At 45.5% G+C, this 24877-nt stretch overlaps 1 protein-coding gene across 3 annotated transcripts in view; it reads left to right on the forward strand.

The window, feature by feature from the left end:
- Positions 1-24877, forward strand: part of clybl (citrate lyase beta like) — a 187422-nt gene that overhangs the window by 152812 nt on the left and 9733 nt on the right. For 2 of the 3 annotated variants that reach the window (XM_070891402.1, XM_070891401.1), the window contains exons 3-4: positions 5113-5320; positions 22709-22897. In XM_070891402.1, the coding sequence (XP_070747503.1) occupies positions 5113-5320; positions 22709-22897 (397 nt within the window). The remainder of the gene's footprint in view (positions 1-5112; positions 5321-22708; positions 22898-24877) is intronic. The other variant, XM_070891403.1, reaches the window with a different exon arrangement.

Raw genomic sequence — 24877 nt, forward strand, 5'->3', positions numbered from 1 at the left:
GACCAGAATATCCGTTTTTTAGTGATGTTGATTGAGGGATAAATATTGGCCAGGCCTAATTGAATAATACAGGTAGGATGTCCGAAATCCAGAGTCCTAAAAAACGGAATTGTCCGAAGACCGGGCATTGTGCTGATCGCAAGAGTCGTTGTCCGGAATCTGGAAATATTTCCCGAAAACCGGACTTTTAAGCTGTACATACTTTTTTCCAAGCAGGAATCAAAAAAAATATGCGGCACAGCCTGGCCTCAAGGTTGCCAGATTCGGGATGTCGGATGTAATGCTCCGAAATCCGGAAATACACGAAAGTCAGCCTAAGGGTTTCCACATTCGAGACGGCAGATTGTCTCCGAAATCTGGAAACACCCAAAACTCGGCTCAAGTGTTTCCGGATTCGGGATGTCGGGTTGCCTCTGAAATCCAGAAAAACCCGAAAACCGGAATGGCCTTGGTCCCGAGTTTTCCGGTTTCGGGACATTATATCTGTACTATAATTGGTTTCAGCATTTTTGAAAATTGGGGGGAAAAAAACAAATGATCTCCCTCAGTGTACTTTCTGACAGTCCACAAAGACAGTACCTTAAGGAGTTTCACTATAAAAGCAAATGGTATGTTAGCTTTTTTTTTTACAAAGATATTAAGAGTTTAAGAGTAAAAAAGTCTTATTACAATTATACAGGGCATTGGTGAGGCCACACCTTGAATACTGTGTATAGTTCTAGTCTCCTTACTTAAGGAAAGACATACTTGCCATAGAGGGAGTGCAACGGAGGTTCACTAGACTGGTTCCTGGGATGAGGAGAAATTGAGTAGACTAGGCCTATGTTCCTTAGAGTTTAGAAGAATGAGATGTGATCTAATTGAAGGGGCTTGACAGGGTTAATGCTGAGAAAATGTTTCCCCTGGCTGGGGAACCCAGAACACGGGGTCACAGTAACAGGATAAGGGCTCGGCCATTTAGGACTGAGATGAGGAGAAATTTCTTCACACAAAGGGTTGTGAATCTTTGGAATTCTCAACCTCAGAGGGCTGTGGATGCTCAGTCGTTGAGTATATTCAAGACAGAGGTCGATAAATTTTGGGGAACAAATGGAATTAAGGGATATGAGGATGGTTGCAGGAAGGTGGATTGAGGTAGAAGATCAGCCATGATCTTGATGAATGGCGGAGCAGGCTCGAGGGGCCGAATGGCCTACTTCAGCTACAATTTCTTATGTTCTATAAACATATAAATAAAAATTCTGTATCCAATACACCTCAGACTCACACTTTGCAAAGCAATCAAATATATCACCTGCTGCTGCTAATCTACAAAGAAATGAGCCACCAACTGACCACAGAATGTGCATAAGAACATAAGAACATAAGAATTAGGAACAGGAGTAGGCCATCTAGCCCCTCGAGCCTGCACCGCCAATCAACAAGATCACGGCTGATCTGGCCGTGGACTCAGCTCCACTTACCCGCCCGTTCCCCGTAACCCTTAATTCCCTTATTGGTTAAAAATCTATCTATCTGTGATTTGAATACATTCAATGAGCTAGCCTCAACTGCTTCCTTGGGCAGAGAATTCCACAGATTCACAACCCTCTGGGAGAAGAAATTTCTTCTCAACTCGGTTTTAAATTGGCTCCCCCGTATTTTGAGGCTGTGCCCCCTAGTTCTAGTCTCCCCGACCAGTGGAAACAACCTCTCTGCCTCTATCTTGTCTATCCCTTTCATTATTTTAAATGTTTCGATAAGATCACCCCTCATCCTTCTGAACTCCAACAAGTAAAGACCCAGTCTACTCAATCTATCATCATAAGATAACCCACTCAATCTCCGGAATCAGCCTAGTGAATCGTCTCTGTACCCCCTCCAAAGCTAGTATATCCTTCCTTAAGTAAGGTGACCAAAACTGCATTCAGTACTCCAGGTGCGGCCTCACCAATACCCTATACAGTTGCAGCAGGACTTCCCTGCTTTTGTACTCCATCCCTCTTGCAATGAAGGCCAACATTCCATTCGCCTTCCTGATTACCTGCTGCACCTGCCAAACTAACTTTTTGGGATTCATGCACAAGGACCCCCAGGTCCCTCGGCATCGCAGCATGTTGTAATTTCTCCCCATTCAAATAATATTCCCTTTTACTGTTTTTTTTCCAAGGTGGATGACCTCACATTTTCCGACATTGTATTCCATCTACCAAACCTTAGCCCATTCGCTTAACCTATCTAAATCTCTTTGCAGCCTCTCTGTGTCCTCTACACAACCCGCTTTCCCACTAATCTTTGTGTCATCTACAAATTTTGTTACGCTACACTTTGTCCCCTCTTCCAGGTCATCTATGTATATTGTAAACAGTTGTGGTCCCAGCACCGATCCCTGTGGCACACCACTAATCACCGATTTCCAACCCGAAAAGGACCCATTTATCCCGACTCTCTGCTTTCTGTTAGCCAGCCAATTCTCTATCCATGCTAATATATTTCCTCTGACTCCGCGTACCTTTATCTTCTGCAGTAACCTTTTGTGTAGCACCTTATCGAATGCCTTTTGGAAATCTAAATACACCACATCCATCGGTACACCTCTATCCACCATGCTCATTATATCCTCAAAGAATTCCAGTAAATTAGTTAAACATGATTTCCCCTTCATGAATCCATGTTGCGCCTGCTTGATTGCACTATTCCTATCTAGATGTCCCGCTATTTCTTCCTTAATGATAGCTTCAAGCATTTTCCCCACGACAGATGTTAAACTAACCGGCCTATAGTTACCTGCCTTTTGTCTGCCCCCTTTTTTAAACAGAGGTGTTACATAGCTGCTTTCCAATCCACTGGTACCTCCCCAGAGTCCAGAGAATTTTGGTAGATTATAACGAATGCACCTGCCATAACTTCCGCCATCTCTTAATACCCTGGGATGCATTTCATCAGGACCAGGGGACTTGTCTACCTTGAGTCCCATTAGCCTGTCCAGCACCACCCCCCTAGTGATAGTGATTGTCTCAAGGTCCTCCCTTCCCACATTCCTGTGACCAGCAATTTTTGGCATGGTTTCTGTGTCTTCCACTGTGAAGACCGAAGCAAAATAATTGTTTAAGGTCTCAGCCATTTCCACATTTCCCATTATTAAATCCCCCATCTCATCTTCTAAGGGACCAACATTTACTTTAGTCACTCTTTTCCGTTTTATATACCTGTAAAAGCTTTGACTATCTGTTCTTATGTTTTGCGCAAGTTTACTTTCGTAATCTATCTTTCCTTTCTTTATTGCTTTCTTAGTCATTCTTTGCTGTCATTTAAAATTTCCCCAATCTTCTAGTTTCCCACCTTATACGCATTGGTTTTTAATTTGATACTCTCCTTTATTTCCTTGGTTATCCACGGCTGGTTATCCCTTCTCTTACCGCCCTTCTTTTTCACTGGAATATATTTTTGTTGAGCACTATGAAAGAGCTCCTTAAAAGTCCTCCACTGTTCCTCAGTTGTGCCACCGTTTAGTCTGTGTTTCCAGTCTACTTTAGCCAACTCTGCCCTCATCCCACTGTAGTCCCCTTTGTTTAAGCATAGTACGCTCGTTTCTGACAACTTCCTCACCCTTAATCTGTATTACAAATTCAACCATACTTTGATCACTCATTCCGAGAGGATCTTTTACTAGGAGATCGTTTATTTTTCCTGTCTCATTACACAGGACTAGATCTAAGATCGCTTGCTCCCTTGTAGGTTCTGTAACATACTGTTCTAAGAAACAATCCCGTATGCATTCTATGAATTCCTCCTCAAGGCTATCCCGTGCGATTTGATTTGACCAATCGATATGTAGGTTCAAATCCCCCATGTTTACTGCCGTTCCTTTTTCACATGCCTCCATTATTCCCTTGATTATTGCCCGCCCCACCGTGAAGTTATTATTTGGGGGCCTATAAACTACGCCCACCAGTGACTTTTTCCCCTTACTATCTCTAATCTCCACCCACACTGATTCAACATTTTGTTCATTAGAGCCAATATCGTCTCTCACAACTGCCCGGATATCTTCCTTTATTAACAGAGCTACCCCACCTCCTTTCCCTTCTTGTCTATCTTTCCAAATTGTCAGATACCCCTGTATGTTTAATTCCCAGTCTTGGCCACCCTGTAATGGCCACTAAATCATACCCATTTGTAATGATTTGTGCCGTCAACTCATTTACTTTATTTTGAATGCTGCGTGCGTTTAGGTAGACTGTTTTAATACTAGTTTTTAAACCATGATTTTTTGTTTTGACCCCTCCTGCAGCCCCTTTATACTCATACATAATGTCCCTTCCTATCACCTTGTGGTTTACACTTACCCTAGTGCTACTCTGCTCTTTTGCCTCCTGCCTTTTGCATTCTTTCTTGGGGTCCTGTTGATCTGAGCTCTCACCCACTCTAACTAGCTCAGAGCCCTCTCCTGGGTTCCGAATACTCCTTGCATTGAGGCACCGAGCTTTCATGCTTGCCTTTTTATTACACTTTGACCCTTTAGAATTTTGCTGTACAGTGGCCCTTTTTGTTTTTTGCCTTGGGTTTCTCTGCCCTCCACTTTTACTCATCTCCTTTCTGTCTTTTGCTTTTGCCTCCTTTTTGTTTCCCTCTGTCTCCCTGCATTGGTTCCCATCCCCCTGCCATATTAGTTTAACACCTCCCAAACAGCACTAGCAAACACTCCCCCGAGGACATTGGTTCCGGTCCTGCCCAGGTGCAGATCGTCCGGTTTGTACTGGTCCCACCTCCCCCAGAAATGGTTCCAATGCCCCTGGAATTTGAATCCCTCCCTGCTGCACCACTGCTCAAGCCACGTATTCATCTGAGCTATCCTGCGATTCCTACTCTGACTAGCACGTGGCACTGGTAGCAATCCCGAGATTACTACTTTTGAGGTCCTACGTTTTAATTTAGCTCCTAGCCATTCCATCTGGTGGCCTTAAAGGATCGCAGCTTTGCCTTTGTGCATTACATGAATAATGTTTCTGTTCTAAAACAGAAAGCAGAAAGATGTTTTTTTTTAATCTGCTTGCATCGTTTTGAAGCCTGTTTTTTTGTTGTTTTAGTTTGGCTAGGAATGTTTAGTGACATTCACCCTTGTTTTTTCAGAGGTCATTCTACCAAGACATGTCGCACTTTCAGACCTGTGCAGTGTTGTCACTATGTCTGCAGTGCATACTCCAACCGCAGGTACGTCCCTCGGAGAGCTGTGCTCTATGTGCCCGGAAATGATGAAAGGAAACTCCACAAGATTACCAGTCTCCGTGTAGATTGTGCTGTCCTCGACTGTGAAGATGGAGTTGCACTCAACAAAAAGGTACTACCTAATGCACACTGATAAACATGCAAACACACAATAGCACAATCTATCACTGTGAATTTATTGCAAGAGTACAGTATTCTCCGGAGTTTAGAAAAATGAAAGATGATCTCATTGAAATATATAAACTTCTTAGCGTGCTTGACAGGGTAGATACGGGGAGGCTGTTTCACCTGGCTGGAGAGTCTGGAAAAAGAGGTCTCAGAATAAGAGGAGTGCCATTTAAGACTGAGATGAGGAGAAATTTCTTCACTCAGACGGTTGTGAATCTTTGGAATTCTCTACCCCAGAGTGCTGTGGGTGTTCAGTCGATGAATATATTCAAGGCTGAGATCGATAGATTTTTGGGCACAAAGGGAATCAAGGGATATGGAGATCAGGCGGGAAAGTGGAGTTGAGGTAGATCAGCCATGATCTTCTTGAATGGCGGAACAGGTTCGAGGGGCCATATGGCCTATCCCTGCTCCTATTTCTTATGTTCTTATTGCATCTTTCATGACTTCAGGACATCGCATCTCAAAGCGCTTTACAGCCAATTAAGTACTTTTAAACTGAAATCACTGTTGTAGTGTAGGAAAGGCTGCAGCCAATTTGTGCACAGCAAGTTCCCATAAACAGCAACGTGATAATGACCAGATCCTTCTTTTTTAGTGAAGTTGGTTGACGGATAAATATTAGCCGGGGACACCAGGGAGAACTCCCCTGCTCTCTTCGAAATGGTGTCATTGGGCCCAACTTTGGCCAATCTGTTTTTTTGGCGCACTGACCCTTTATGTGCCAACTTTGTGCGCTGGAAAGAGCGCCAAAGAACTTTCTTAGTATCCTGGCCCCTCTGCCGAGTGTCCAGGGTCTTGGCGCGGCGTCCATGGTGGAGTGGGGGGGGGGCGGAGCTACAACCCTGCACTGAAAACACTGCCAGCAGCTGTCCGCATGCGCAGTGGAGCCTGCGCGCATGCTCCTCGCCCTCCCAGCGTGTCCTGCAAGCTGTCAGCACGACCCGATGTTCCCCGTCCCTAGCCGTAGCCGAATGGTCGCCCGCGTCTGGGTGCAGCCCAGGCTGCCAGAACCCTACCTGAGATGCCGGCGAGCCCAGCCTTTCCTCTCCCTCCCTCCCAATGCCGTGGAGTCCAGCATTTCCTCTCCTTCCCTCCCCCCCTCCCGATGCCATCGAGCCCTGCCTTTCCTCTCCCTCCCTCCCTCCTTCTCTCCCCCAACACCCCCCCCCCCCCCCCCCAACCTCCCGATGCGCCTTTGCCGGTCGCCCTTATCCCAAGCCGAATGGCCTCCCGTACAGGCCAGCCTGCTGCCTTCCCTGACCCAAGGTACGATTTATTTCAAATATTTAATTGTTAATCAATTGTTTACCTGAGTTTTTTATTTTTATTTAGTTATTTTAACTTTTATTTGGAATGTTTGCTGCTTGGTACTTGGGTGCAGGTACTTACTTACTTATCTGCGCCACAACGTTTTTCCGAGCTGGCCACATACGCTGACCTAAGTCGATTTGGTGTAAGTGTTAGCCTTCCAAAGTGGCATAAATAGCCAAAACTGGCGTAAGTGTCTGGGAACGCCCCCCTTTGGAAAAAAAAACTGAACTCAAAAAAATCGTACCTAACTAAGTTACTCTGGAGCAAGTTTATTGGGGAAAATGGGGTTTTTTAACTTGCGTCAGAAAAACTAACTTACTCAAAAAAAATTGATGCAAGTCATGGCCAAAATTGGGCCCATAGGATCTTGTTACTTGAGAGGACTGTTTAACGCCTCATGCGAAAAACGGCATCTCCGACAATGCAGCATTCCTTCAGTACTGCACTGGGAGTATCAGCTTAGATTCATTTGCTCAAGTTTCTTGCATGGGTCTTGAAGCTACAACCTTCACGAAAGTAAAAGCCCATGGGATCCAGGGCAAAGTGGAAAGTTGGATCCAAAATTGGCTGAGGCAGGAAGCAAAGGGTAATTGTTGATGAGTGTTTTTATGACTGGAAGTGGGGTTCCGCAGGGCTCAGTGCTAGGTCCTTTGCTTTTTGTAGTATACATCAATGATCCAGACTTGAATATGCTTGGCAGGGGGATGGGAACCTGAAAATGGATTCAGTCGGGAGGGAGTAAAGCTAGAATTAGAAAATAAAAAGAAAGAAAGTGAGTTTGAAGGAGAGAGGAAACAAGCAGGAAAAAAGGGTAAAAAAACAAATTTAAAGACACTTTGTCTAAATGCACGTAGCATTTGTAACAAAATAGATGAGTTGACGGCACAAATAAAGACAAATCGCTGTTGTCGTAGGCAGTCCCTTGAACGAGGATGACCGGCTTCCAGTTCACAGTGAGTTCAATGAAGGACCCGATATTCTAGTCCTGAACTCCAGTTGAAGGGAAGGAAGATGCCTGTACGTGGATTTTTTTAACGTGTGGTGACCGTTGCACATCAGCCACCACACAGGCTTGACAGAGCTAGGACTTTATCCAGTGGCAAGGGATAACCAGGACGACTGGAGACCTGCTCTGCTGCACGTATCCAGTGCGCACACATAGCGCAGTGTGGGCTGGCCTGTGCTGCCCCTGGGATCCTCGGCTCTTCTGGGCTCCGTACCCTCATTTGCCGCACCTCCGCCACAAGCTCTCGCTGCTCCTCCGCCACAAAACACTCTGCGCACCAAACATTCGGCGAACCTCCGCCATGATCACCCACCAAATCTCAGCCATGATCTTTCAATGCTTCTCCACCTCGATCACCCGCTGCACCTTCGCCACGACCTTCCCGCTTCTCTGCTGTACGTGGGCCCCGCCGAAGTTCCTGCCCAGGCTCCAAACAGTGACCTGGGTCCTGATGACATCACCCAGTTGCCCACCTGAAAGCTCTCGCACACTTGGACCAGCTCACGCTGGAAGTTGTAGTGGCCGTTCCAGCTCTTGTTGTAGCCCCGACCTGCCTTGGTGTTCTCATGCAGGTCGGCGATGATGGCTTTTTCAAACGAGCACTGCAATGCGATGACATCACTGAGCGGCACTGAGAGACAAATGGCTATGATCTGATAGCCATTACAGAGATGTGGTTCCAAGGTGACTAGGACTGGAAATTAAATATTATGGGGTATTTGACAGTCCAAAAGGACAGGCAGAAAGGAAAAGGAGCTGGGGTCGCTCTGTTGATAAAGAATGGAATCACTGCAATAGTGAGAAACGATATTGGCTCAAATGATCAGGATGGAGAAACAGCTTGGGTGGAGATAAGAAATAATAAGGGGAAAAAGTCGCTGGTGGGCGTAGTCTGTAGGCCCTCTAACAGCAGCAACTCTGTTGGTCGGAGCATAAACCAGGAAATATTGGGGGCTTGTAAAAAGGGAACAGCAATAATCATGGGTGATTTTAACCTCCATATTGATTGGACAAATCAAATTGGTCAGGGTAGCCTTGAGGAAGAGTTCATAGAGTGCATAAGGGATGAGTTCATAGAGTGCATAAGGGATGGGTTCCTTGAACAGTATGTAACGGAACCAACGAGGGGGCAGGCTAAATCTGGTCCTGTGTAATGAGACAGGATTAATAAACAATCTCCTAGTAAATGATCCCCTCAGAATGAGTGATCATAGCATGATTGAATTTCAAATTCAGGTGGAGGGTGAGAAAGTTGGATCTCTAACCAGCGTACTAAGTTTAAATAAAGGAGGCTATGAAGGTATGAGGGCAGAGTTGGGTAAAGTGGACTGGGAAAATAGATTAAAGTGTAGGATGGTTGATGAACAATGGTGTACGTTTAAGGAGATATTTCACAACTCTCAAGAAAAATATATTCCAGTGAAGAGGAAAGGGTGTAAGAGAAAAGATAGCTATCCATGGCTAACTAAAGAAATAAAGGACGGTATCCAATTAAAAACAAGGGCATATAAAGTGGCCAAAACTAGTGGGAGAACAGAAGATAGGAAGCTTTTAAAAACCAGCAAAGAATGACTAAAAAGATGATTAAGAAAGGGAAGATAGACTACGAAAGTAAACTAGCACAAAATATAAAAACAGATAGCAAAAATTTCTATAGGTATATAAAAAGGAAAAGAGTGGCTAAAGTAAATGTTGGTCCCTTAGAGGACGAGACCGGGGAATTAGTAATGGGGAACATGGAGATGGCAAAAACTCTCAACAAATATTTTGTATCAGCCTTTACGGTAGATGACACTAACAATATCCCAACAGTGGATAGTCAAGGGGCTATACGGGGGGAGGAACTTAACACAATCACAATCACTAAGGATGTGATACTCAGTAAGATAATGAGACTCAAGGCAGATAAATCCCCTGGACCTGATGGCTTGCATCCTAAGATCTTAAGAGAAGTAGCGGCAGGGATATGGATGTACTGGTTGTAATTTACCAAATTCCCTGGATTCTGGGGAGGTCCAGCAGATTGGAAAACTGCAAATGTAATGACCCTATTTTAAAAAGGAGGCAGACAAAAAGCAGGAAACTATCGACCAGTTAGCCTAACATCTGTGGTTGGGAAAATGTTGGAGTCCATTATTAAAGAAGCAGCAACAGGACATTTGGAAAAGCATAATTAGATCAGGCAGAGTCAACATGGATTTATGAAGGGGAAGTCACATTTGACAAATTTGCTGGAATTCTTTGAGGATGTAACGAAGAGGGTGGATAAAGGGGAACCAGTTGACGTGGTGTATTTGGACTTCCAGAAGGCAATTGACAAGGTGCCACATAAAAGGTTACTGTACAAGATAAAAGTTCACGGGGTTGGGGGTAATATATTAGCATGGATAGAGGATTGGCTAACAAACAGAAAACAGAGAGTGGAGATAAATAGTTCATTCTCGGGTTGGCAATCATTAACTAGTGGGGTGCCGCAGGGATCAGTGCTGGGACCAAAACTATTTACAATCTATATTAAAGAATTGGAAGAAGAGACTGAGTGTAACGTAGCCAAATTTGCTGACGATACAAAGATGGAAGGAAAAGCAATGTGCGAGGAGGACACACAAAATCTGCAAAAGGACAAAGACAGGCTAAGTGAGTGGGCAAAAATTTGGTAGATGGAGTATAATGTTGGAAAGTATAAGTTAGAAAAAAATCAAAGAGCAAGTTATTATTTAAATGGAGAAAGATTGCAAAGTGCTGCAGTACAGCGGGACCTGGGGGTACTTGTGCATGAAACACAAAAGGTTAGTATGCAGGTACAGCAAGTGATCAGGAAGGCCAATGGAATCTTGGCCTTTATTGCGAAGTGGATGGAGTATAAAAGCAGGGAGGTCTTGCTGCAGTTACAGAAGGTATTGGTGAGGCCACATCTGGAATACTGCATGCAGTTTTGGTTTCCATATTTACGAAAGGATAAGAACATAAGAAATAGGAACAGGAGTGAGCCATACGGCCCCTCGAGCGGCTCCGCCATTCAATAAGATCATAGCTGATCTGATCATGGACTCAGCTCCACTTCCCTGCCCGCTCCCCATAATCCCTTATCGTTTAAGAAACTGTCTATTTCTGTCTTAAATGTATTAAATGTCCCAGGTTCCACAGCTCTCTGAGGCAGCAAATTCCACAGATTTAAAACCCTCTGAGAGAAGAAATTTCTCTTCATCTCTGTTTTTTAAATGGGCAGCCCCTTATTCTAAGATCATGGCCTCTAGTTCTAGTCTCCCCCATCAGTGGAAACATGCTCTCTGTATCCACCTTGTCAAGCCCCCTCATAATCTTATACATTTCGATAAGATCACTTCTCATTCTTTTGAATTCCAATGAGTAGAGGCCCAACCTACTCAACCTTTCCTCATAAGTCAACCCTCTCATCCCTGGAATCAACCTAGTGAACCTTCTCTGAACTGCCTCCAAAGCAAGTATATCCTTATGTAAATATGGAAACCAAAACTGCACCCAGTATTCCAGGTGTGGCCTCACCAATACCTTGAATAGCTGTAGAAAGACTTCCCTGCTTTTATACTTCATCCTCTTTGCAATAAAGGCCAAGATACCATTGGTCTTCCTGATCACTTGCTGTACCTGCATACTATCCTTTTGTGTTTCATGCACAAGTACCCCCAGGTCCTGCTGTACTGCGGCATTTTGCAATCTTTCTCCATTTAAATAATAACTTGCTCTTTGATTTTTTTTCTGCCAAAATGCATGACCTCACACTTTCCAACATTATACTCCATCTGCCAAATTTTTGCCCACTCACTTAGCCTGTCTATGTCCTTTTGCAGATTGTTTGTGTCCTCCTCACACATTGCTTTTCCTCCCATCTTTGTGTCGTCAGCAAACTTGGCTACGTTATACTCAGTCCCTTCTTCCAAGTCGTTAATACACATTGTAAATAGTTGGGGTCCCAGCACTGATCCCTGCGGCACCCCACGAGTTACTGGTTGCCAACCAGAGAATGAACCATTTATCCCGACTCTCTGTTCTCTGTTAGTTAGCCAATCCTCTATCCATGCTAATATATTATCCCCAACCCCGTGAACTTTTATCTTTTGCAGTAACCTTATGGAGGCAGTTCAGAGAAGGTACACTAGGTTTAATCCTGGAGATGAGGAAAGGTTGAGTAGTTTGGCCTCTACTCATTGGAATTCAGAAGATTGGGGGTGATCTTATTGAAATGTATAAGATTATGAGGGGGCTTGACAAGGTGGATGCGGAGAGAATGTTTCCACTGATGGAGGAGACTAGAACTAGGGGGCATAATCTTAGAATAAGGGGCGACCCATTTAAAACTCAGATGAGGAGAAATTTCTTTTCTCAGAGGGTTGTGGATCTGTGGAATTCACTGCCTCAGAGAGTTGTGGAAACTGGGACATTGAATAAATTTAAGACAGAGATAGATAATTTCTTAACCGATTAGGGAATAATGGGTTATGGGGAGCGAGCAGGAAAGTGGACCTGAGTCCATGATCGGATCAGCCAAGATCGTATTATACGGCCTACTCCTGCTCCTATTTCTTATGTTCTTATAGGGGGAATGATTAAGAAGTTTGCAGATGATATAAAAATAGGCTGTGTGGTTGACAATGATGAAGAAAGCTGTGGACTGGAGGAAGATATCAATCAACTGGTCAGGCGGGCAGAACAGTGGCAAATGGAATTTAATCCAGAGAAGTGTGAGGTAATGCATTTGGGGGGGGCTAACAAGGAAAGGGAATACACATTAAATGGGTAGGACATTGAAAAGTGTAGAGGAACAAAGGGACCTGGGAGTGCATGTCGACAGATCCCTGAAGGTAGCAGGCCAGGTGGATAAGGTGGTGAAGAAGGCATAGAATATAAGAGCAGGTGGGTTATGCTTCAACTGTATAAAACACTGGTTAGGCCACAGCTGGAGTGCTGCATGCAGTTCTGGTCACCGTATTACATGAAGGACGTGAGTGCACTGGAGAGGGTGCAGAGGAGATTTACGAGGCTGTTGCTGGGAGTGGAGAATCTTAGCTATGAGGACAGATTGGATAGGCTGGATTTATTTTCTTTGGAACAGAGGAGGCTGAGGGGAGATCTCATTGAGGTGTATAAAATTATGAGGGGCCTAGATATAGTGGATAGAAAGGGCCTATTTCCCTTAGCAGAGGGGTCAATAACCAGGGGGCATACATTTAAAGTAATTTGTAAAAGGTTTAGAGGGGATTTGAGGGGAAATTTCTTCACACAGAGGGTTATGAGGCCTGGAACCCACTGCCTGAAAGGGTGGTAGAGGCAGAAACCCTCACCATATTTAAAAAGTACTTGGATGTGCACTTGAAGTGCCGTAACCTGCAGGGTTACGGACCTAGAGCTGGAAAGTGGGATTAGGCTGGATAGTCTCCTTCGGCCGGCGTGGACATGATGGGCCTACTTCCGTGCTGTAAACTTCTATGTTTCTATGATTCTTCTGCTTCAGTGGCAAGAATGCTGCCCACTGAGTCACAGCTCCTCTCAGGATTTCTTCCTACACTATGACTTTGGGAACGTGAGGTCGAATGCTGTTCTCCTCACTGTCCCTCCTCAATAGTGGCACCGCTTGCCTCAGTGAATCGTGTCTAATTTGTTTTTCGAACAAAGGCACATCGTGTTTAATCAACTTGAGAGAGGGTTGATGAGGGCAATGCGGTTGACAAATATATGGATTTTCAAAAGGCGTTTGCTAATGTGCCACATAATAGGCTTGCCAGCAAAGTTGAAGCCCATGTAATAACAGGGACAGTGGCAGCATGGAGACGAAATTAGCTAAGTGACAGGAAACAGAATCATGGTAAACGGTTGTTTTTTGGACTGGAGGAAGGTATACAGATTGAACCTCCCTTATCCGGCACCCCTGGGACCTGGCCTGTGCTGAATAAGGGATTTTGACGGGTGAGGGGAGGTCAGTGGCCTGAGGTCGGGGAGGACGGGGGTGGTGGGGGGGAGGGTGCGAGGAGGTCGTCGCCCCGGACAGGACTGAGGTATCGGCGGGCCCCAGCGGGCCAAGTGTCGGGGGGCCCGAGCGGGCCAAGTGTCAACGCGGCGCCAGCGGGACGGGTGTCGGTGGGCCCCAGCGGGCCGAGTGTCAGCACGGCCCCAGCGAACCCGGTGTCGGCGCGGCCCCAGCGAACCCGGTGTCGGCGCGGCCCCAGCGAACCCGGTGTCGGCGCGGCCCCAGCGAACCCGGTGTCGGCGCGGCCCCAGCGAACCCGGTGTCGGCGCGGCCCCAGCGGGCCGAGTGTCGGCGCAGCCCCAGCGAACCCGGTGTCAGCGTGGCCCCAGCGGGCCGAGTGTCGGCGCGAACCCAGTGTCGGCGCGGCCCCAGCGAACCCGGTGTCGGCGCGGCCCCAGCGAACCCGGTGTCGGCGCGGCCCCAGCGAACCCGGTGTCGGCGTGGCCCCAGCGAACCCGGTGTCGGCGCGGCCCCAGCGAACCCGGTGTCGGCGCGGCCCCAGCGAACCCGGTGTCAGCGTGGCCCCAGCGAACCCGGTGTCAGCACGGCTCCAGCGAACCCGGTGTCAGTGTGGCCCCAGCGAACCCGGTGTCAGTGTGGCCCCAGCGAACCCGGTGTCGGCGCGGCCCCAGCGAACCCGGTGTCAGTGTGGCCCCAGCGAACCCGGTGTCGGCGCGGCCCCAGCGAACCCGGTGTCAGTGTGGCCCCAGCGAACCCGGTGTCGGCGCGGCCCCAGCGAACCCGGTGTCGGCGCGGCCCCAGCGAACCCGGTGTCAGCGTGGCCCCAGCGAACCCAGTGTCGGCGCGGCCCCAGCGAACCCGGTGTCGGCGCGGCCCCAGCGAACCCGGTGTCGGCGCTGCCCCAGCGGGCCGAATGTCGGCGCGGCCCCAGCGAACCCGGTGTCAGTGTGGCCCCACCAGGCCGAGTGTCGGCGCGGCCCCAGCGAACCCGGTGTCAGCACGGCCCCAGCGGACCGAGTGTCAGCGTGGCCCCAGCGAACCCGGTGTCGGCGCGGCCCCAGCGGGCCGAGTGTCGGCGCGGCCCCAGCGGGCCGAGTGTCGGCGCGGCCCCAGCGAACCCGGTGTCGGCACGGCCCCAGCGAACCCGGTTTCGGCGCGGCCCCAGCGGGCCGAGTGTCGGCGCAGCCCCAGCGAACCCGGTGTCGGCGCGGCCCCAGCGGGCCGAGTGTCGGCGCGGCCCCAGCGGGCCAAGTGTCGGCGCGGCCCCAAAGCCGGCTGCGTTCTGCACATGCGCCCCTAGCCGCCGGAATCATGCCGAACGAGAGGTGGCGCCGAATAAGGGAGTCCCGGATAAGGGCGGTCCAACCTGTATACAGTGGTGTTCCCCAGGTGTCGGTTCTGGGACCACTGCTTTTCTTGTTATATATTAATGACTTGGATGTGGATGTACAGGGCACAATTTCAAAATTTGTAGATGGCACAACACTTAGAAGTAGAGTGAACTGTGAGGAGGAGAGTGATAGATTCCAAGTGGATATAGACAGGCTGGTGAAATGGTTGGAGACGTGGCAGATGGAATTTAACGCAGAAAAGTGTGAAGTGATACATTTTAGAAGAAAGAATGTTGAGAGAACATATAAACTAAATGGTACAATCCTAAAGGGGGTGCATGAACAAAGAGTCCTGGAGGTATGTGTGCACAAATCGTTGAAGGTGGCAAGGCAGGTTGAGGAAACAGTTAAAAAGGCTTACGGGATCCTGGGTTTCATAAATAGAGGTATCGAGTACAAAAATGTGGAAATTATGATGAACCTGTCTAAAACATTCCTTCTGCCCCAACTGGAGTATTGTGATCAATTCTGGGCACGACACTTTAGGAAGGATGTGAAGGCCTTAGGGAAGGTGCAGAAAAGATTTACAAGAATGATTCCAGGGATGAGGGACTTCAGTTACGTTGATAGACTGGAGAAGCTGGGGTTGTTCTCCTTGGAGCAGAGAAAATGGAGAGGAGATTTGATATAGATGTTCAAAATCATGAGGGATCTGGACAGAGTAGATAGAGAGAAACTGTTCCCATTGGCAGAAGGGTCGAGAATCAGAGGACACAGATTTAAAGTGATTGGCGAAATAACTAAAGGTGATGTAAGAAAAAAAAATGTACGCAGCAAGTGGTTAGGATCTGGAATGCACTGCCTGAAAGGGTGGTGGAGGCAGACTCAATCTTATCTTTCAAAAGGGAGTTGGATAAGTATCTGAAGGAAAAAAAATTACAGGGCTACGGGGAAAGGGCGGGGGAGTGGGACTAGCTGAGTCAGCATGGGCTCGATGGGCTGAATGGCCTTCTTCCGTGCTGTAACCATTCTATGATTCTTCCATAATTCTATGGACAGACAGATTGCAAGTGTCATAGAATGATACAGTACAGAAGGAGGCCATTCGGCCCATCATGCCTGTGCCATGACCTACCCTTCACAGATCCATGCTGACTCTCTTTGATCAAGCTATACTTGTCTAATCAGCACATGTGGATTGTTGTCCATCTCGTGTCTCACAAGGGGTCAATGAACAGGCTTATTTCCTGCTTGTGAAGGTGCTGACGTGTGATTATGGTTGCTGAGTGCTGGTTGGGTGGCATCATTTCCCACTGATGATATGTGAAGTTGCTGTTTTACGTGTTCCTCTGTCGCTGTGGCTGAAGGCATTGAGCAACAAATATTGTAACTCTTATCACTGTCCGTGAATCCCTCAATACAAAACAATCACATCTCCCCAAGACTGCTTAGTGTACCTATAAAGTTGCCCTCTGTTTTGAAAGATGTAAGTAAACAAAAATGCTATCACTGAGCCAAGACCAATATTTATAACAAATCATTTATATGGTATCCTAGGTGCCTTCAGTCTTCTCAGGTCCTAAGCTCTGGAATTCCCTCCCTAAACCTCTCTGCCTCTCTAACTCTCCTCCTTTAAGATGCCCCTTAAAACCAATCTCTTTGACCAAGCTTTTGACTACATTTCAGTGCTGCCTCCAGCATAGGCCTAAGATATTCTGCTGCTTTTTAACTTCTCTACCCTTTCGCAACTCACCTGCCTATCACAAACGCAATTTACTTAAACCCACTTAAACTAGCCCAATTCAAACATATCTATTTTCAAAATAGACATCAGTAAAAAGGTAAATTGTTAAAGCCTGGGGTGGGACCCCTGGGAGAAAAGGATTGTCAATTTTGTGGAGGATGCAAATAATGGCAGAGGGATTTAATAAATACTTTGCATCAACAACGATAATTTGCATTTATATAGCACCTTTAACATAGTAAATTTAGTGCCTTCAGCTGCCTACGCCCTAAGTTCTGGAACTCCCTCTCTAAACTGCTCCACCTCTCTCTCCTTTAAGATACTTCTTAAAACCATACTTCTTTAACTAAACTTTTGATCTGCCCTAATAGAAACATAGAAAATAGGTACAGGAATAGGCCATTCGGCCCTTCAAGCCTGCACTGCCATTCAATAAGATCATGGCTGATCATTCCCTCAGTACCCCTTTCCTGCTTTCTCTCTATACCCCTTGATCTCTTTAGCCGTAAGGGCCATATCTAACTCCCTCTATCTCCTTCTGTGGCTTGGTGTCAAATTTTGTTAATTGCTCCTGTGAATAGCTTTGAGCCTTTCTACTACATTAAACCTGCTATATTAATACAAGTTGTTGTTGTTAATGAGCCCATCTGGTAAGAAAAGTCTTGTAACCCATTCTAGTTTATCTATCCAGAAAGACCGTGTAGCTCTCCCATCATCGTATGCAGCTATTTATTACTTAGGTCCAGGATTTTTGTCTCCACTACCCTATCAGGAGTCCACTCCACATGTTGGTTCAAAGAAGGACTTGCATTTATGTAGCGACTTTCACTACTTCATGGCATTCCCAAAGCATTGTACAGCCAATGAAGTACATTTGAAGTGTAGTCACTGTTGTAATGTAGGAAACGCGGCAGCCAATTTGCGCACAGCAAGCTCCCACAAACAACAATGTGATAATTGTGATAGGAAAGGATATACTTGCTTTGGAGGCAGTTCAGAGGAGGTTCACTAGGTTGATTCCGGGGATGAGGGGGTTGACTAATGAGGAAAGGTTGAGTCGGGTGGGTCTCTACTCATTGGAATTCAGAAGAATGAGAGGGGATCTTATCGAAATGTATAAGATTATGAGGGCACTTGACAAGGTGGATGCAGAGAGGATGTTTCCACTGATAGAGGAGACTAGAACTAGAGGGCATGATCTTAGAATAAGGGACCGCCCATTTAATACTGAGATGAGGAGAAATTTCTTCTCTCAGAGGGTTGTAAATCTGTGGAATTCGCTGCCTCAGAGAGCTGTGGAAGCTGGGACATTAAATAAATTTAAGACAGAAATAGACAGTTTCTTAAATGATAAGGGGTTATGGGGAGTGGGCAGGGAAGTGGACCTGAGTTCATGATCAGATCAGTCATGATCTTATTGAATGGCGGAGCAGGCTCGAGGGGCCGTATGGCCTACTCCTGCTCCTATTTCTTATGTTCTTATAATCTGTTGGTTGAGGGATAAATATTGGCCAAGACACTGGGGATAACTCCCCTGTTCTTCTTCGAAATAGTGGGCGTGAGATCTTTTATATCCACCTGAGAGGGCAGACAGGGCCTCTGTTTAACGCTTCATCCAAAAGACGTCCCCTCCGACAGTTCAGCGCTCCCTCAGCACTGCACTGGCTGTGTCAGCCTAGATTTATGTGCTCCTGTCTCTGGAATGGGACTTGAACCTACAAACATCAATGTGATAATGACCAGAATATCTGTTTTAGTGATGTTGGTTGCTTAGCTGATAACCATACTACAGTGAATAAAGTCATTTTTAAACAAAATGTACGTTTTTGTTTTGCTTCATCGTGAAGCTGAGTGAATCTTCCTTCACCAGGGAAATAACAGTACTGATCATACATAGAGATGGCAGATTCAAGTGTCAGGCAACACTACCCTAAGAACCCATGACCACACTATTGTAATTTAACCACTAAACTATGGAATTATGCTGTGTGGTGCTATCTTGTTAATGCGCTCCCATTTGAGGAACTGCAACATTGTTCAATCCTTTGACTTGTTTAATATTCTTCACTCAAACAAAAGGCCTTAGTCATTTTGTTCGGTGATAATGATATTGACAACTCCTTTTTGATGGGGGTGGAAGAGCGATATACACTATTGTACTCTGTACTTTCACATTGAGCCCTAGGGTACCCCCCCACCACCCCCCTCTCCCTAGTTGTTCCAGTCTTCCTTGAAGTTTTTGCATTCTGTCTGTCTTATCCTTTCTGACAGCAGAATAGATGCCGGACTAATCCCTGCAAGTTTGGAACTAATGAACTAACCGCTGAGTTGCCGCCACAGAGCTCGGTCCCAAACTATACTGTACTTCACACACGATTTATTCTCCAGATGGTGAGACTGTGCAGCCCTGCCGTGAGGGAGCACCACTTCCACTGGAGTGTGAAAGTGGACGGATGTTGTTTTCTTTGCAGTTTTGATAATTCGGGAGCGAGGAACGTGCGAGGCTGATTGGTTAGTGGGTCTAACGGCTGCTGATTCCTTTTCTTTGTTTCCTTCTCTCGCGTGGCTGCGCGCGAGTTTTCATCTTTCATTTTTTTTTGCTGTCTTGTGCATTGGGCCAGTGCAGCCTTCCTTCTATATCAGCATGGCCCTTATTCCGCTCCAGGTGTTCGCTGCTGCATGGTAACGGAAAGCATAATGTCTCTTGGCTTTTCATCAGCTCACAGCTGTACCTGATCATCAGCACAATAACATATTTATTAGCCACTGGTCCTCCTGTGCTGGTTGAGGGACAGATTTAAAGATTGAATTTCACAATGATGGTCCGTGTTTGTAATGTCGGAAACTAAAACAAGAGGTGAAGGCAGAAGGCACATTAATGCTGCTCACTGGTGCAGGCTATTGTCTTTCCTCGGCGCTACCCTGAGAACACTGCATTGTGGGGATTTGACATGTTTATCAGTAACCTGAGTCGGAAAATACTGTTTACTTTTAGAATCATACAACGATACAGCACAGAAGGAAGCCATTCGGCCCTTCCCACCTGTACCGGGTCTTTGAAAGGATCTTCTTGAGACAAGTTACAGAGATTTCAGAAACCCACCACACGAGACAGTTCTACATTCTTGCAAAGGCCCCACGGGGTTGATAATGTGAGGAATCAGTGGAGCAATTTTGCAATGCAGAAATAAGTGATGGGGAAAAAAAAAAAGTTTTTTTTTGTTTGAAGTGCACTTCAGAGGCATACAGTTTTACGCTTGGTTATTGAGAAATACTTGAAGCATTGTTTTTTCAATGTCTTTATTTAAAAGGAAGTTTTGTTTGGGTAGAGTGGCCTTGCTTTCCAGCTATGTCACTTAGATTGTCTGGAGTACAGCAGCAGATTGCAGCGCTGTGGGAATAATATCATCTGCTTTGGGTGTCTGCGCTGGCAATGATGAAAATGTCCATGTGGCTGAATATCACGATCACTCCGAATAAAGATGACCATTTGAGATGGTCCAACTTGGAACATTTTCAGCTGCTATGCAAAGCAACCAGATTGATAATTCAGTGTAACTCTGTTACTGTCAGGTCCTGTTAGAAAACCATAGAGTCTGATGGCGATTTCAAATCTATTTTGACAGGTTTCTATCCTTCTTATACACAAATGAATGGGCAGAAAAACGGTTTTCAAGGCAGCCTATTTAATACAGTGCCTTGAATGTCAAAGTATTGTCGAGGCTGTGTTTGGGACCAATGCTTTCCTTACTAATTCCTTCGTAAAAGCTATGTTCTGAGCAGTTCAAACACTTGAACTAGCTTTTCAGGGGTGGTCAAGTGAGTACTACTTTCTCACTATGAAATGCGTGTATAATATACTCCACTTAGTCAATCAGGAGGGGGGAGATGAAGAGACTTTTGTTACAGTCTGAAATGCACTATCTAAAAGGATAGTGGAAGCAGATTCAATAGTAACTTTCAAATGGGAATTGAAGGGCAGGGTTATGGGGAAAGAGCAGGAGTGGGACTAATTGGATAGCTCTTTCAAAGAGCCGGCACAGACACGATGGGCTGAATGACCTGTGTTGTCGTAGTCTGGGTTTGAGTGTAACCCTTGCTGGGGCAGTTCTGAGATATGTTTGCCATCCTGACTAATGAAGGTGTTTGAACTTAGAGAGTTAAATGGTGACGATATGGAAATCCTGAGGAACAAGGAACTGAACTGTGTCCCTTTTAAGTTCATCCTCAGCATGATTTATATTGGAACTGGAAGTGTGATTTGATTGGTTGTGTGAGCAGACGGGAGTGCTCCATTTCATCATCAGCAAGAATGACAAACAGCTGTCTACTTGGCTGCACAGTTCTTTTTTTCCCCTCATTTTTTTGTAAAGTCACATCTGGATTTGTCTGCAGGTTTATATACGCCTTTATTTGTTTAATTTTTTTGGTTCGTACAGCATTCCGTGCATTATAATAATGATCACCAGACGATTACAGCTTTACCCTCCCACTGACTGGCATGTGTTAGCCCTTCATGAAAGTGTGATGATACCAGGCTCAAGGCTATTTGAATCAGGTTTCATTAACCTTGGAGTTTATTATTCCATTCACTTCAACTGCAGAGAGCCATCACTTTATTCCGTGTCTGTGCTTACCCTAATTATCGCCAGCCTAGACCCCCGTAAATCAGTGGCTCTGTAGAGCTGTCCTAAGCTGCTTTATGTGCCCATTTCTGATCTGATCTGACAACTGTAAGCTACTGTTTCCTCAAGCCGTTTAACTCAGACCACATTTTTGAATCTTAATGTCATTTTTTTGCTGGCTTTTGGCGTAGTTTTTGCATCTGTCTGTTTGAAGTCCGTGATTGTGCCCACGCCCCTGACACAATGCTTGACTTCATTTCGATCTTCTAATCAGCAGCACCTTTTGTTTGTGTTGCAAGAGGGTATTCAACAAAAGTAATATCGCTAGCACCTTGTAATGTGGATTAACTAGAACAGACATCAAACTCTGATCCCTTAGCACACATCCAGCAACAGAGACATGTTGAATCATTAAAACACATGCTGGACTGAAACTGCCGATTTTTCTATATTGGGCTAGAAATTGTGCAGCGCCCCGTTTGGGGCGATAATTTATGCAGGAGCGCAAAAGTATCGCCATGAGGTAAAGATTTGATTCTGCTGGGAACTTCCGCTTTGGCGCATCATGAGGGAAGTGAAGCGCTAAATCAAGTGCTACCACTTCCCTTAGAGCGCTAAAGGGAGTGAGAGGGGCGGTATCGGCAGAGCGCTGAGCAATATGCGGAGCAGTGCTGTCATCTTCACAGGCTCTTTCCCTCCCTTAAAGGGAAAGGCCAATGCTGCATTGAAGGAATCTTCTGGCTGTGTCTGGTGGGGGACGGCACTTGCAATACGCGCATAGCAGCCCCAAGCACTCTTGTGCAGGGCTCAGCAATCGTGGGGGCAAAAGGCATCAGGAGGCACCAGAATGGGGATATAAATAAATGCTGCCGTACATGACCACCGCTGCCTTTAATTAGCATTCCCCAAGCGGCCAGCCGAGGTGACAACGCCTCTGTGTTGACGCCCAGCGATGCTGCAGGGGGCAGAAGCGAATATTGCATCTGGGGCGGGAGCAGGTGATGTCATAATCTCTGGGGCGCCAGAGATCAAGGCGGTAAGTCTTAGCACCAGCACAAAACCGCCGGGGATCTTTGCGGACATCGGTGATTTTATCACGCCCGGTTGGTAACCCCAGAGGCGCTAACAGGAGACGCAAACCAGGCCAATTTCTTGTTTTTACACTGCAGTGCACTTCATTTTAATGCATATCTTTGGCAAATCAAGTTGTAATAAAAGAGACACTGGTTATTTTTAAGCAGTTGCTGCTGCTGGCCTTGCAAATTATTGAATGTATTTCTGATTTAACTATACATTACATTGTTTAGGAAAGTCACTGCTGAATAAGGTTTGTTTTTTTGGTTGAAGGAAGAAGCGAGGCTGACAATTGCAACGGTGCTTGCTCGCCCATATGTTGGTCGCACAGATCTGTGCGTTCGAATCAACTCTGTCTCAAGCGGCCTTGCCGAGCTGGACATGGAAGTTATCTTGCAGTCTAAAGACCTTCCTCCTACCCTGATGCTCCCCAAAGTCGAAAGTATCGAAGAAATAAAATGGGTGAGTTGGCCTAGATTTGGCAAAGCTTTGCGCTTTGATCACACCCCAGATCATTTGGACTAAAAGGGAGGGTCATGTCAAGAAGGTCTGAGCCACCCACACCCCCAACACTTCCAGCTCTGCTCGAAAGTGGGACTCTCGTGATGGGAAAGCAAAGTATGAATTAATCGAGGAAGAGAGAGAGGGGTTAAATGAAAAGGAGGAAAAGAAATATGAGGGGTTGTGCTTGGGGCAAACCAGAGAAATGGACAGGAAGCTTTTAACCACTGCTTTTAATTACTACAGATATTATTTCCTGAATCGTTTCTGTATTTCATCCTTTTTAATTGCTGACAGGTGTGTTTTTGTTTCATGGCTGGGTTTTTTAAGCCAGTAAAGTCTTGAAATAAAAACAGGAGACACATCAAATTACTTAAGTCAACTTTGAAATAGCCCTCATTACCTTAACATGCTTTCAATAAATGGGCGATTATAAAATATAGGAACAGTTAATCTTAAATAGGATCGAAGCAGACCTATTTATAAAAATTTAAGAAGCATCTTTAACTATGATTTTTATGACTAACAAGTGAGTATTTCATTTTGAAGTGTTTACTGCAGTTATTTCCACGATGAAATGTAAATTCACCCACTAAAACCTGACTCTCGAGTGCAATATTGTTTTTTAATTTTGCAATGACTACAAAACTTGAAGATCTAAATGTAAAGGTTCAGCAGCTGTTGAAAAGTGATTTGGCTGCATCTGGGACACGAATGACGGCAACTGTAATTAAATAGTCCCTTCCCCCCACCCTCTCTGCAGTTGAGGTCACAACATAACTAGCTGGTAGATAACTTTGTTTGACTGTCCTTCGCTTAATTTCCGCTTTCTCATAGGGATTCCCGGTTTGATCACGCCCATTTTCATTCTCACAGATTGTGAAAGCACAGTTGAAATCCCTTTACTGTTTATTTTGTCCATTCCTAAAAAAAAAATTATATTAAGAATAAACCTGGAGGCTGATTTGTAACTAAAAGATGGACTTACTTGTTGTCTATTGTGTGAGAATCTCTTGCTTTCCTTTGTCCTAGCTATGGGTACTTGTTTGACTGGCATGGCTTATTGGACTATAACAAGCGTAACTCTACCTCCTTTGTTGCAAAACAATTGCCCCGCAAATCCTGAACAGTGTGCATTCTTGCCAACATAGTATTGGGTGTGCTTTGGAATTGAAAGAATTGCTGAGGCTTGCTACTTCTCCTCCCCAATTTCTCTTTTCTTTTACTTTAGTGCAGTGAACACTGGACCAGGCCGGAAACTTTTAATCGTCTCTTTGAGAGAGAGAGAGGGAGAAAAAAAAAATAATTGAAACCTGTTTACCGGACATTTTTCATGTTAATATTCGCTGCGGATTATTTATGGTTCGACTATGCAATTTTCGCAAACAAATAATCTTTCGGGGGGGGCAGGTGGAGGTAAAGCAGGTTGGAAATTGTGTAACATAAAATAAAGTAATAGTTTGTTTTATTTTAAAAGAAATTGTGAATCCAAAAATAATTGCATCTTCAATATTCAATTAATAGAAGAATTGCGTCTTTGCACAGCTGAAAGCAGAATTCAGGTGTTGCAATATAAGTTGGCCGTTCATGAAAGACATTTCTGTCACTGCACTTTTCTATGAAGCAGAATATTATGTTAAGCCTGCAGCATTAGTTTTTTTATGTTGCCATAGCAGCCCTACTGCTGCAAGGTTGTGACCTGTGATGATTACAGTACAAAGCTTATAGGGTCCCGAAACCCCCTTTGAAGATGAAAAGGCTTTGATGGTTTATATTTATGCAAATCTCCTAGATATGATTTACCCAACTGAGATTGAATGGGGAGATGATTAAAATTCCCCTTTTTCATTTGAAATCCTTCAGTAAATGAATATTCTTTAAATTTTTAGAAGTAGGCTTTTTGTCTTCACTGAAATAGCTCTGGTTTACCTGAGATAGTTT

The sequence above is a fragment of the Pristiophorus japonicus genome, chromosome 10 (genome assembly GCF_044704955.1).
Source record: "Pristiophorus japonicus isolate sPriJap1 chromosome 10, sPriJap1.hap1, whole genome shotgun sequence".
NCBI classification, from domain to species: Eukaryota; Metazoa; Chordata; class Chondrichthyes; family Pristiophoridae; genus Pristiophorus; species Pristiophorus japonicus.